At 32.3% G+C, this 15,556-nt stretch overlaps 1 protein-coding gene across 1 annotated transcript in view; it reads left to right on the top strand.

The window, feature by feature from the left end:
• Positions 1-1,187: 1,187 nt before the first annotated feature.
• The window catches only part of LOC129222101 (ileal sodium/bile acid cotransporter-like), a 64,664-nt gene continuing 50,295 nt past the window's right edge, over positions 1,188-15,556 (top strand). The window contains exons 1-2 of the mRNA XM_054856545.1: positions 1,188-1,662; positions 7,879-8,084. Of these exons, the coding sequence (XP_054712520.1) occupies positions 1,462-1,662; positions 7,879-8,084 (407 nt within the window). The 5' untranslated portion in view covers positions 1,188-1,461. The remainder of the gene's footprint in view (positions 1,663-7,878; positions 8,085-15,556) is intronic.

The raw sequence follows: 15,556 nt of genomic DNA on the forward strand, positions 1-15,556 counted from the left end.
AGATATCATAAAAATGTCACAATATTAACATTATTTTTTAAAGCAGCTCTGACTTTTTTAAGGTTAGTTTTTGTAACTTTAAAAACTTTAACAGAAAATGAAAATTACATTAAGTCTCTTTTTTAACTTTTTTGTATTATAGAAATTTCTATAAGAATGAAAGAATGACAAGAAATTTTTTTTAAGCCTAAAATACTGTGAAAAAAAATACTTCAGGAACACTAATACTTATCGAATTGGCAAGAGAAAATATCAAAGCTCTTTCCATAACTGAATCGGGCAGATTTTTTACGTGTAATTGAATTCTTAAAAATTCAATTCTTAAAAGGAACCAATCTCTGTATGATGTCACCCTATTGAAAATTACATGCATGGCAGTAACTCTAAAAACGCTGAGCAATTCTGATTCTTGTAACTAAAAGATTTTTTTAACTTGTTTAAAACTTATTAAACGTATCTGACACTTAGATAGTTCTGAAGCTATAAGTTACTATCCTCAGGCCAGGGCTAAAGCCAGAACTGCATGCAATATGCCGACAGCCCGGTTGTCCCATCCAGAAACTGCACTTTCGTCCTTGTTCTGTACTCATTAGCCTGGAATAACCGAGCTGGAGGCAGATGTTATCTCATTGAGGCTGAGAGTGCTAACAAACTGGTAGAGAAAGTAAATTGGGGAATGGATGGGATAACCAGACTGTCGGTATATTGCACACATCTAGTTCATTTTGCCCCCAAAAATAAAAAGTCATGCAAAATGAGTGAAAATAAGTTCTGTGTTTTCTTTTTCAGCAGCCTTATACACCTAGTTAAAATCAACACTGCCCCAACTTCTGCACCATAGAGCTGATGTGCCACAGTGAAGCGAACTACAAGGCTTGCTGCCCTCATCGCTGGCTAGCCTCTGGTCCCAATCCCAAACTGAGGATAGCAAAGAGAACTTTATCCCAGACCCTGACCTTCAAACCCGAGCTTACGACGTCACCGCTGCAATTCTACTGAATCAGTTCAATACACCGGAACACCTATTTCCACCATCGGAATAGCGGAAGAAACCCACTTAGAATAATAACCAGAGATATTAGGCACCGATAATTTCCCCACCATTCAAGAGGAAAAGCCGTAGTAGTTCTAAACCGAAACTGGCGAGAGAACTTGGACAAACCCATCGCCCGTCGCAAGAACCCGTTTCTTGGTCCATTGATAAGCAATAATATCTGAGGAACGAATTTTTCATATCGAGAAGAGAAAAAAGTCCCATCGAAGTTACCGTTGAAGGACAAGAACCGGAGAAGCAACTTTTTCCACTCTCAAAAACCATTTTTCACTCTTTTCCTCTAATCCATCCAACCTGGAAGCCGAAAGAGAATGTCCACCGCTTGAAGCCGGGAGAAATTTCATCTAATAATTCCACCCTCAGCACTTTAACTCGTTTATTGTCCAAAACTTCTGAATTAATTCAAGATGAATCTCACAAGTGCTTCATTGCTGGCAGATGTTATGTCGGAAAATGCATCTGAATTCGAAAATGGGACCTTGAAAAAAATTCAGGAAGCTGTGGAGGTGATGCCGGATCCCACGATAAAGTTAGCCCATGATATCCTCATCTTCGTACTTCTACTATCTGTGATGTTTGCTATGGGATGCCACATTACGTGGGATGAGGTAAGATTTTAAAACTATGTTATTTATACGCAAATTTAAATTATTGTTTATGATGCTAGAAAATTTTTCCAAAGATGCAGAAAAACAAAATGACTTTTGCCAGAAAATACGATGTAAAGGAATATATTTTGAGAAAAAAATAAGAACTAGTGCTTGTTATTTATCTCTGAAAAATTTTACGGAGAGAGTGTAATATTATAGCCGCTTATTTGAATTTAAAAGTTTAATAAAAAAAATAAATATCGGAGAAGAAAAACATGCCTTAAGGTATCTAAATGTTTTTCGCTATCACAACTTCGACATTTTTGTGATAGTTAGTTTTTTTTTTCTATCTTTCGTAAAATGAAAATTTTATGAAAATTTTCGTAACATTTCGTGAAGCTCAAAGTTTTTCAAAATGCTCCTTGCGTATTTTCCCGTGTAGTTAATTAAAATGTACCATTTTTATTTATTTATTTTTCTACATGTGTGTCGCACAAAAATTTTGTTTAAAATTTGAATGTAAAAAAACTCCATAAGGTAATGAATTCGAAAATAAAACTTCATATATAAAGCTTACACAAATATTTTTTAAAGTAAATCACGCATTCAAAGGTTGCGTATTTGTTTCATCATTTATTTATTTTTTTTCAAAAGAACAAATTTCTCAACTTCTTCCCTTTTATTCTTGAGATTTCAAATACACATAAGTCTAGTCTTTTTGATGAAATCCTAACACTTGTCCTGAAAACATAGTTCGTTGATTTAAAAAGTGGAAGGCTTTAACAGCTTGTTAAACTGTTAAATAAATATATAAATTGACAAGTTGTTAAGATAGTTAATTAAAAAGTAAACGAAATCCACTGAATAATCAATGGTCTAAATAAATGTCAAAGCTATTTTGTTGATCAATATTTTTCGTGGCTCAATATGGCAGTCCCTCTAGCGACAATATTATCTTTCTACTTTTTTTTTCTCTTTTGTTCATATATCCAATCTATGAAACGTTGTCACTGTATACCTTGGAGCAACTTTTTTCACCTTCTTTTGACCCTCAGACTGGGAAAAATTCACGAGAAGATTTCATGGACCGGTGGGGGTCCAGCTCTTTTTTCCCTGTCAAAAAGCTACCTTATATAATGTAGAACTGTTACATAAAGTAACATTGACTCTAGGGGAGCGGCTTTTTTCCCCGCAAAAAAATGAAGAATTGTTATATAAGGTGGCAGTTATTAGTTGCATAAGGTACTGCAGAATTATTACCTTATGTAACAGTTCGTCATTACGTTGCAAAAGCAAAAATTTTAATAACATTTACTTACAATGATATTTAAATGTATATATGAATAATAATTGCTATTATATAATCAATACTCTTGAGAAAAATCACTGAAAGTTATCAAAAGTACCTGAGCCCAACATTTATTCTTGGACCCCCCTTCATACAACAGGCCGAACCCCTTCCATTTTTGACTAACTTAGGAAGAAAAAAAAAGTTTTATCTTTTTTTTTTTATCCCAAGCACCATTGCTGTGGTACCACTAAACCTTCCATGTGGGGGTAATGGAAAAGAAATCAAAAAGTGCCGCAAAAAATGTTGCATAAAATATTAAAATTATTGTAAAAATATTTTTAAAAGTTAATGCCAAAAAATATCGCTTTTTTTATTATTTTTATTTTTATTTCTTTTAAACTCGGACACATGAAAATCACCAAGGACCGGTCAAATTCTTCCACTGATCTGTGCTGGTTCGTCACTCCTGTGCTAAGAATTTCGCATCAAAATGCCAAAAATTCGGTATAATGTAAGTCAGAAGAGTGTCATCTTGATGAAGTAATCCGATAACAGGATTCTCAAAATGAATGCATTTTTTTTTATAGATCTGTAAATGCACAAATATATTTTAGCTTCATATTAAAAAGTACCTAGATCTGTAGCAATAAAAACTTTAGGTTATACGGCTACAGATATGTTGAATGTAAATAAGATGTTCGGAATTAATATCACAAAAGTTTGAAACAGTAGAAACGATTTTTAAACATCCTCTTTCACTAATTCAGTAAGATTCAGAACAGATGAACAAGTTATTTATTTAAACAACTAATTAAGAATTTTCTATTAACAGTGATATAATTGGTCTGAGAAAAGTTATAATCAATTAAAAGTGGTGTTTTGGGTTGGGAGCAGATGTTGATAGTTGGTATCCAAACCAACGGTTTTGAAGTAAGATTCCAGGCCGATGCCTTCGAATTCAGACTGAGTTTGCTCTACAATAAGCAAAACAAAAGCATCAATAAACCGAACATAATTCGCCCGTAAGAGCAGCAAAACTGTTTGTAAATTAAAGTAACCTAGACACCAATACCAAGTCTTTTTTTCACCTACCACAGCAATTTCTTCACGACGACGGAGGAAATTCTCCGAGAAATTATGGCAAGGTTGGAGAAGTTTTTACGCAACACTTCTTCGGTTATTTGTAAACTTCTGCACAGACTCATAACGTTACCGCTTTTAAAGGGTGAAAGTGTTCCGAGTTCACTGGCATGGATTACCGCGCCGAGGATTATTCTGCCACTTGTTAGCTGCTCTCAAGGTCCAGCGTTGAAGTGTTTACTCTTGCGTTAATAGGTGACAACGTTTATAACAAGTGATAGCAGAACGAGAATAGATGCATTTATGTAAATATATTGTTCTACAAACATATTTTATGAATTTTTCAATCCCTAATCTTTCACTTTTTTATTTATTTTTTCTTTCTTTATTTATTTTTCTGAGTAACGTTAGAAATGAAAAGTAGAAATAAAAAAATAATTAATATTAGAAGTTTTAGAAACAAATTTAAAAATTAGAAATAATAAAAAATTATAAAAATTGTTTATTATTTTAGTTTTGAATTAGAAATTATAAAAAAAAATTAAAATTAGAAAAATATTTTAAAAAATCTTTATTTTAGTAACATACCGAAATAAAGTAGCAGTAAATCGTTTTCTTAACTATTGACAATACAAGAAGCTGATTCATTTCACATATATCAGCGGATTGCGGACAGCGCCTCGCTACCGCACGAGAAATATTTAAATCGCAAAGAGATAGAAATTACATCTAGAAAAGAACCCCGAGAATCAAACCCGGAACATCCCGCAACAAGTGAGTTGTGCTGCAAAAGGATATGCTTTGACACAAAAAGCACGTTTCGAAAAATAGTTTAAGTCAAAATAGGTTCATATGTAATGAAAATTCTTCTTCACTTTCTCATTCTATTCTATACTAGTGGTACCTGCACGGCTTTGCCCGTAGTTGAAAATGAAAAGGTCATTCGGTTCGTCTGTATATTTACAAATAATGGCTGACGAATTTCTCGCTAATTGGCTATGTTCATTCGCTCTCCCATTCCATGTCATGATAACTTCGTAATCTTATGACAATTTTGCTCCGGAAAATGTTCTTAAAATTGAAATGGAAAAAGAACAAAATCGAATTTGCGAAAAATCGCTTGGAGGTGCACACTACCATGCTGCAAACTAACTTGGTGCCAAATTTCATGAAAATCGGCCGAACCGTCTAGGCGCTATGCGCGTCACAGAGATCCAGACATGCTACAGACATCCTCCAGACAGAGAGACTTGGAGCTTTATTATTAGTAAAGAGTACATGAATATACACCACACACACAATGAATACATAAAGATTACCTTCTAACGATTTTTTCCCCTTCCAAATTTAGTTTTCTATTTTGCAACCTTGACCAAAGGATTCTCTTCAAGAAGCAGAATTTCTGAAAAAATATGCGGGGTAACGAAAAATGACAAAATTTAAATCTAAAAATGGCATATCGATGGCAGATAGTAAACCAGTCATGTGATAGGTAACTTTTTTGGAGGCGATAAAAACACATTTAGGTTATAGCACGTTAAGTAGTTAGCGGGTTTTAATTCAACGACTGTCTCTATTTACTGGCAACATTTGGTATCACTCGTTTTTTCTACTCATACAGCTTCAAATAATATCCTAGTTAAGAAAACACTTATTTTTGACAATACGTGGAGTTGGCTGGTTGTTATCGATATCGTAAACCAGTGATATCGATATCGTAGACCCATATTTAAATATAATTATCAATACATTTGTTAAGACAAAAACCGTGCATTTTCTGCACTTCCACTCAAGTTTTCTTTATTGGTATGTTTTGTTACAAAACGGTTTGTATGTTACTTTACTAAGTTGTCTGAAACAATTTAAAAATCATTAATCATGCATCGCCTTTTTTTTTCTACTTTGAGAGATTCATTTATGCAGCATTTCAACCGGCATATAAAGGTAAGACAGCCAAATTAGGTTTTTTTTTTTGTTAGAAATCGTGACAATCATTGGCGACATGATGATCATTACTGAGTGTTAGTTTCAAAATAGATTTCAAATTACTAACTTCTGATTTATGCTTCATAAAGCAAAAGATAAGGTTTATATAAATCTTGCATAATTATATATATATATATATATATTTTTTTTTGAAATCGTGCTTTTACAGTGTGTGCAACGACGGCATGTAGAAAAATAACAGCCTTGGTTTTTTGCCGTTATATAAATGATGGCAGATTACTGACATTTTCTCTCGAGCTTGCGTGTGTCCTTGCAAAGTACCGTCTTTATTTGTATTTTTTCTAACTTTTATGGCCTTGCAATTAAGAGAAAAGTAAACGAAAGAAAAACGGATTGACAGCTCATACACTAGGCAATATTTTTTCTTATTCTTTTATAATGCATATTTTCATAGCAAACACTATATCATAATATGTAATGTTTTTTTTTTTTTTTCAATACACTCAGAATATCAAATATTCAGATTCAGGATAACCTAGAGCTATTCTGGTTAACTCCATGCCGTTTAAATGTTTTTAATGATATTTGGCTTAGAGGAGAAAAAAAAAAAAAAGATTAATTTGAATTTTGACATTTTGCATTCAAATTATGTTTTTTTTGCAATCACGAGTCTGTAGATGTAGGCGTGTGTGTTTGTGCGGGTATGTGAGTGTGTGTGTTTGTGTGGGTATGTATGTGTGTGTGTATGTGTGTGTGTTTAGGGGGTGTGCATGCGTGTTTGTAGGATATGGACGCAACCTGGAGACGGTTTTCGCTAGAGGAGCAGCATTGGGAGGAGCCGGTCGACGATAAGGCTGCAGAGGGAGGCAGGGGGGGGGGAATAAAATCAGCGTAACACCAAAGACAGTCAAGTGAGAATAATAAGCGATGTGATTGCTCAGAAACTAGTAGGGACTAGGATTGTTGCACTTCCTCAGCAAGGAAATGAAATAAATTTTCTACTCGTTATTGAACAAAAAAAAAAAAAGTCTAGCAATATTGCGCACGACTAGCTGCATCATTACAGTTTGGAAGCTATGTTCGAAGTTGTTGAAAGTGCGTTTTAGTATTCTTTAAAACACGACAAACTGTAGATGTGACATTGTGAAGTACAAAGTGTGGAGTTTTTAAACATTTAATGGAAATTTTATTTGCTTCATTAAAGCTGCACTACTTTTATTGAAGGTTTTTTTTTCGTACCATTTTGATTGGACTCAAAGTTTCACAAATGTATAGCAGTACCTACCAGGACTACTAGTATTATCTCTTGTTCCAAAACAGAATATAGGTTCTCCTACCATTTGCACTAGTTATCCTCAAATTTTGAATTTTTCACTCACATCTCTTTGCTTTTTACTGTCTCAACACTTTTAGGGGTGAGAGAGGATCAAGAATATAGGCAGCCCCTTTTGCAAAATTTCATTGATTTTGCATTTTCATTCTTGAATCTGTGAACAAACACGATTCACCTTTCGCTGGTTTAGTTTGTTTTTAAGTTGATGTGAAATTGCTTGTGTTTTTGTTTCAGTTCGAATTGAGATCCTTTCATAATTTTATTCCAAGTTTCATTGCTTTTTGATAGTTTCTCTAAGTGATTGCACAAAAAAATGAGTTGTACCTCGCAACCCCCCCCCCCCATCCTTTTTGCATTAAATAAAATATTTTCATCCAAATTACATTCTTCGAGCAACAACTTCCAACTAGTTCCAACTACTAGTTATGCCCAACACGTTTTCACCTGACATTCCGTGTATCTACTTAAGAATTCAATGCATCTATCATTTAAGTAAAATTGCTTTAAAACAAAATGTTTTCTTTCGTTTTTTATGAACTGTTTCTCTGTGTCAATAATAATAAAATTAAACATGTAATTCTAGGTATGGAACCATCTCAGCAGACCTATTGGTGTACTAATAGGCATGCTAAGTCAATTTTGTCTCCTTCCATTAGCTGCATTTACAATCATCGTAAGTTTAAAATTGGACCCATTGTATGCAACCGGTATGTTAGTTCTGGCCTGCTGTCCTGGAGGAGTAACATCTAACATCTTTTCCTATTTTTGCGACGGCGACATATCTTTAAGGTAAGGTTCAAATTATATTCTCAATTTATATGACAGTTCTCAGTGGAAAACAGCATCTTTCTGAGAAATATTGTCTAAGTCTAATATTTTCAACGCATAAAAATTGAAGAATGTAAAATGTAACGTCAGTATTATTTGCGGTGAATTTCTTTTAAACTAAACAGTTTTCTTATATTACTCACTGAGATTTAATGCTCAAAGTTTCATAATGCATAAAGTGATCAATTTCGGATGCAAGATCGTTTCTAGGATCATCAAGAAACGATTAGGATGACGTTCAGTGCTGAATTACCTTTTTTAATCGAGATGATTTCCTTATATATATATATATATATATATATATATATATATATATATATATATATATATATATATATATATATATAGCGAATGATCGAGTAACGCTCCTGACGTCACCGATGCTTTATTTTGACAAGACTGAACTGGATCTGGTAACTTAACTGTTTTACTGGTAAGACTCGTTTTAGGAGAGAAACGAAAAAGTAGTCAAGAATAAACGCAATGTACTGGAGTTTAGGGTTTATTCACCTTAGTTAGGTTTAAAATTTCCACTGTCAAAAAAATGTCTTCTAACAGGCAATGACTTCGTTCAAATGAAGAAGTAATTTTCACCCGTCATATCCTGACGGGCGATGTTCCAGTTATTTAATAATAAAGATTTTTTGCATCGTTTGACAAGCAAAGAAGTGTTGTTTTGATAGTAGATTCAAACACGAATGCTTTTGAACTTTAAACTCTCGATACTAGACGGTCTGAGGAGTTTATGGTTATTGAATTATCATGCAAATACAGTTGGCTCTCTGTTTAGCGACTTTCAAGGGACCACAAAAAATCGTCCTTAGTAGAAACCGTCCTTAAATAGAATGCTTTTAACACTGTAGTGGACCATCACGGACCGTGAAAAGTCGTCTTTAAATAGAGGGTCGTTAAACAGAGAGCCAACTGTATGTCTTAAATGGTTATTGAATGATGTCTACAGAGTGGTTACAGAATTTTGCACACCTTTTTTCAACAAATTAATTTCATGTTTTACTTCACGATTATGAATTATTTTACTATTCGTCACGATAAATACTGAAGAAGTACGCATAACAAAAAGCAACTAATTAAATATAGGGTTTTTTTTCACCCGTCATGCCCTGACGGGGATTTTCTAGTCTTACTAATCTTACTAATATTATATATGCGAAAGTTTGTCTGTATGGATGTATGGATATATGGATGTTTGTTACTCTTTCACGCAAAAACTACTGAACGGATTTTGATGAAACTTTACAATAATATAGCCTATGCATCAGAATAACACATAGGGTAGTTTTCGTCCCGTTATGGGGGGCAAACCCCCTTAGGGGGGCAATAAAACACAATTTTTGTATAAATTCTCTAATATTGGGATGAAAAAATACTTGCACATATTTACATTATATGTCCATCGAAAGCTCTGATTTTTCTGCTGAAGATGGCACCTGTTCGAAATTTCTAAGTAGAATAAAAAACGAGTTATGAGCTTTTTAGATCCATGTTCGAAGGCTTTCCTCAACTCAATACAGTATTTAGTGTATCATCTCAACTCCCTGTCGATAGCGACAATTGTTGTATTGTTGACTTTCTTTGCTTTTCGTGATTGTTCAAGGCTTTTCTCAAGTCAAATCTTGAAGTAAGATTTTTGCACAAAATTGGCAAATAATACATGATTTGGCTGATGATTTTCCATTTAAACGGAACTTTAATGTAATTAATGGTTTTTATTATTATTTATGCTGATTGAACACTTACTCATTATCCAAACAACCAGCAGATCGCCAAAATTTTTGCAGAAAGATTTCCGTAGCTGATGCATTTGGCAGTTTTTTCAACGTTGCTGTTTTTGAAGCCGAAGATTACGTCGTAATGTTTCTCAGCTTTCACCATGTAAACAAAATATCGCCAATCAAAGAATTTTCAAAAGACTTTTTTTACTGTGTTAAATAATCCAGCAACTAAATTAGGCAAATCCATAAACAGCACAAAAACTTCCATTAATTTTCCTTTTTGCACAATTTCAAACAATCACCAAATTTTATTACTTACTTTGGTAACATTTCGGATGAAACTGTTTAGCGCCATTTTATGGTGACCAAAAATATCTCAGCATCTGGCGACGATATCTCTGTAACGAAAATTAATATCATATCGTTTTACAAAGTAAGGAAAGAATGGGGGAGCATCATCGAAGGTACCCCGAAACGACTTTCGCAAATTCGGTAAAATCGCACCAAGAGCCACAATGATTGAAATTTCCCGAAATAACTAAAGCAAGTATAAGGGGATTACGAACGCAGCTACTTTTTTTTAATCACTTCGTACTTCATTAGCCATACAGAGAAGGTTTTAGACTTCATGTTAAAAAAAAAGTATCAACAGATTAATCTTTTTAAACATGAGAAGATTAATTTCATGTTTTTTAAATTTGTATATGCTTAACTATAGTGCTTTCGTTTCTAAATCAATACTACTTTGTTCTTTATACTTACTGCTATTTTAGTTTTATGGGTAAGGAAGAAACTCGATTTTTAATCACGTCAAAAAGATGTGTTTTAAATTCTTTCACTTAAAGCAGAAAACAAAAGCAAGTAACGATTTTTTCTAATAATTATTACTGACCCAGGCAACGCCGGGTATTTTTGCTAGTATTCAATAAATGCAGATATAGTGTAGCTTTCACCTTCTACATCAAACATTGTTTTCATTTTAATTAATGTATATGGACCATTTTAACGATCTTTCGAGTGCTGTCGAATTAATGTCAAATAAATGTAAAATCTAGTTTCAGGGTGAAAAAATTCGAGGTTATCACACCTGCAAGCGCTTACGTAAGTAGATAAGACGTTAATGATGAAGCACTTTCGCGTCAACTTTTGAATGTCGACGAGATCTCTTAACATTTTGCGATGTTTTCTTTTCAATAACAGAGGCTGGTAAAATTAATCAGTTGTTGAATAATTACTAAAGTCTTTGCTGGTTTAGAAATTCCCAGAGTGCTTAATGGTGGCAAAAATAAGCTTTTGCTGCTGCTTGAAAAATATTTCAAATACCACTTTTCCATAATGCTTTAATAGCTTCTGAGGCTAATAATTTTTACGTTTCCTAAAAGTTATTTAATTTTTTAATCTTTATACATAAAGGGCTAATCTCTGTCCGGATGTCCGGGGTAAACTTCAAAACTACTGGAGGGATTTTAACCATTTTTTCACCATAGATAAATACATAATCGCGGAACAACTTAGGCTATAATTTATTGCCAAAAAACTTAGTTTAAGAAGGTCGTGATCGTAAACAGTTAATGTCATGTAATTTCAACATCAAATGATTAAAGATAAAACCTATTGTTTGGAAAATTCGTTGCCTAACGACAGCAATATTAAAAGTAATCATAATGTAAATTTTGAAACAAAGCCTCTGTGGAGCAAGCATGGCATTGCTTTCTTAGGAATCGCATCCTCATCTTTATACATAAAGGGCTAATCTCTGTCCGGATGTCCGGGGTATACTTCAAAACTACTGGACGGATTTTAACCATTTTTTCACCATAGATAGCTACATAATCGGGGAACAACTTAGGCTATAAGTTATTGCTAAAAAACTTAGTTTAAGAAGGTCGTGATCGAAAACAGTTAATGTCATGTAATTTCCACATCAAATGATTAAAGATTAAACCCATTGTTTCGAAAATTCGTTGCCTAACAACAGCAATATTAAAAGTAATCATAATGTAAATTTTGAATCAAGGCCTCTCTGGAGCAGCATGACATTGCTTTCTTAGGAATTGCATCCTCATCTTTATACATAAAGGGCTAATCTCTGTCCGGATGTCCGGGGTAAACTTCAAAACTACTGGACGGATTTTAACCATTTTTTCACCATAGATAGATACATTATGAGGGAGCAACTTGGCTGTAATTTATTCCTTAAAAACTTCGTTGTAAAAAGTTATGGTGCAAAACAGTAAATTTCATATCCTTTCCCCTTTAAATAATTAAATTCGCATCTCCAATAAATTATAGGAGGCGCAGCAGCCACTGTCTAATGGCGGATGAACAAAGGTGAAACAAACAAATGCCATAACTTATAACTTGCTTTGACGTTTAGTGAATGACAGTACTTTTTCATCGTATTTGTGCGAAGCTTTCTTTTTTATTCTTCTGAAATTACATTACACCACAAATTGCTTGAAGCCGGAAATTTACCCCAAAGAAAACTCGTGGAATGGAATGTTTCACCTTTTTCTTTAGTATTGGTAATCACCGCAAGGAAGCGTATTCGAGCTTTGAAGTTGCGAATACAAAAACCCATTGTTACAAAAATTCGTTGCCTAACAACAGCAATAATAAAAGTAATCATAATGAAATTTTTGAATCAAGGCTTCTCCGGAGCAGACATGAGTTTAAAGTCGTTTAAACCAAGGCTTCACTTGATACGCGTCTTATCAGGCTCAGTCATTTCAATAAAAGTTGTAGTATGAAAACAATCAATCAAACAAAAAACCTGGTCAGACTCTAGCGACATCTGTTGGATTTTGTGGCAATTTTTAACTATATAAACATCAGATAAGTTTATTTTTAAAGAGAATGGGTATTCAAAATTGAGTTGAAAAGTATTTTAGTTAATTTAAAAGCGGATTTTTTTCTTCCTGAAGAAAAGTGTTTGTAAAGATATTTTAGGTAAAAAGTGAAAAAATATGAAACTTTGTTTTCAAGAAAAAATAAGTTTTGTAACAAAATCACATGAATATATGCTGAGAAAGATGTTTATCTAGTTAAATCAATGTAAATTCCGTGTATGAAAAATTTTTGTGATAAACTATTCCAACTTTTCGCAATGAAGCATTTTCAAAATTATTTGAGTAATGTAACTGCAAACCTTCAATAAATATAAATAGGAGTTAGCATTTATTGCAATTTATTCATTAGATAGCAATTCAAACGAGCTTAAAAAGAAGTTTGCTGTTTGAAAACGTATGTGAATAAAATGTTTTGGAAATACTGTTTTTTTTTTTTTTTTTTTAGTTTTTTGGTATAACTTTCATATACACCCCCAAAAATTACGCGCCAAATCTGGCATTTCCTACGGACTTTTTAGGGTTGCTGTTTTTTATTTTGGTGTTGCCAATTTAGGTTTTTTCAGCTTTTAGGTTTTTGCTGTTGCCAAATTTAGTATTTTCTTGTATTTTGTACCATTTTTTGAGTTTTTTTTTAAGTTTTGTGGCAACAATTTTTGTGGCAACAAAGTTTTGTGTCAACAAAAACAAAAAAAAGTCGCCAAATTTCCGATTTTGGGGGGTATATCAAAGTAGTTCCAGTTTTTCTTTTTTTTGGGGGGGGGGGTAATTTCTGCTTCCAATTAATAAAAAACAAATATTGGAAATTTGGTTTTGAATGAAATTATGCATAATATTATAAAATTAATCATTACACTTTATGGACGAAACCATACTGTCTTTTAAACATATGAACTATGTTCCATAATTTGTATCAAGAAAAAATATTTTTTTTTTTGTTTTATTATGCAAAAATTAATTACATATGCTTCATCAAGCACAACTGATAAATATATTTGTCGGTTAAAAGAGAAAAGAAATGTAAGTAGCGATTGTTTCTCATAATTATTACTAACCCAGGCAACGCCGGATATTTTTTGTTAGTTGATAAATATATTTATTTAAACATTCAAAAAGCTTTAAGTAATTTTCTTTTCTTACTTTAAAGTTTGATTCAAAATTAGTTATTTTTTAGAACATATTCTGAAAATGGTGAATAGCTCAATTTGATATCTTTATTTTTTTTCACAATAAGAACTAATAAAATGCACAAAAAATGCATAGAGATACAATTATTTTAAAGAAAATTATGTAGAAAACATATCAAATAAAGATTTTGCTATGAAACTGATCGTTAGTATCGATCATTATACATCACAATTTATATCGTTAAGGAGTACGTTGTATGTTAAAGAACAAGAAATTGAAATCATTTAAAAGTACATTGAAACAATGAATTCACCAGAAGAAACATGCCAATAAAAATTGCAAAAAATGATAAGATGGTAGCTTTTTATTTAAAGATTTTAATAAACCTACATTCCAGCCTTTGAAAAAATAATGATAAAAATTCCTTCTAATTTTTTTAGAATAAAACTTTTGCTTGTTGAAAAAAATAAATAAATAAAAGTAATAATAACAGTTAAAAAGTAAAAACAAATCTGTTAAAAAGGTAAACGGTATTCCAATGTTTATGCATTGTGAGGAAATTTAAAGGGGAGAAATTTCGCCACATAAATAAATTATGCAACAAAAAATATAAAAAGTTCCACAAACTTTTGAATTATTTGCTAAAAATCAAATTTCGAAAAAAAAAAGCCTTTAAGTAGCATAAAGTGTGACATTAAAATGAAAAATAAAATATTGGAAAATTAAATTAAGCTATTAAGTAGTCCCCTCTAAATCAAAACTAAACAGTATTAGGAAGCTACCACGTTACTGTATTCAGCCAAAGATCAATTAAGGTGCAAAATAATTCGCCGAATAAATGTATCAATTAATTTAAAACAATAAAAGTTCCATCAAAATATCAGAAAAGCAAACATTGGCGGCAGTAATTTTAGCAACAGAAATTTTTTTCGCCAACTTCTCATGTTCCACGAGGAGATAATTCTCCATTGATTTTAATGTGAATATTAAATGGCAAGAAACATAATGCTGTCAAATTTTGTGACGTCAAAGGATTACATATGTGTGCGTCACGATGTATTTCAAATCTTGGCCATTATTTTTCAATTTATTTGTTGCTCCCGTATTTGGTTTTTTGGTTTCAATAAAATGAAGCTTTTATTGTTGTCAAATATAGTTTGTTCAACGGATTTTTTAAAATATTTTACTGAAACTTTTAATGCCGTACATATAATACTTTTAATGCCGTAACTATACATGTAATTAAACTTTAAATGCTTTCGATGGTCTAATTTATTTAGACATCCGTATTTCGTCAAGGTAAAGAGAAAACTCACCAAGCCAAGCTACGTACAGTGGCTCCCAAAAGTGATCGTACACCTACGACTTTCAATGAAATAGGCCCCTATGCATTGGTTAGAATTAATATTTCGGAATAGGTATTTTATTATAAGATATATGATCTATTTTTAACAAAATTACACGAAATTTTTAAAAAAAACATTAAAACTTAATTTTTTAAAAATCAAAAACCAAAAAGTGCCGGAAATTTTATCTCACAAAAGTCTTCGTACACTTTGAAAAAATGTCAAAAAATTAGTAGATAATCTAACTTTTTATAAAATTATTATTTAGTAGAGTATCATGGAGTATCAACAACAGCTTTTAAACGTCTGGGAATAGATTTCATTGTTTTTTCTTTCTTTTTTCCTGCGATTTCTGAGTAAGTATTCAGCCGCACTTCGAG

Source organism: Uloborus diversus, chromosome 1 (assembly GCF_026930045.1).
Source record: "Uloborus diversus isolate 005 chromosome 1, Udiv.v.3.1, whole genome shotgun sequence".
Taxonomy (NCBI): Eukaryota; Metazoa; Arthropoda; class Arachnida; order Araneae; family Uloboridae; genus Uloborus; species Uloborus diversus.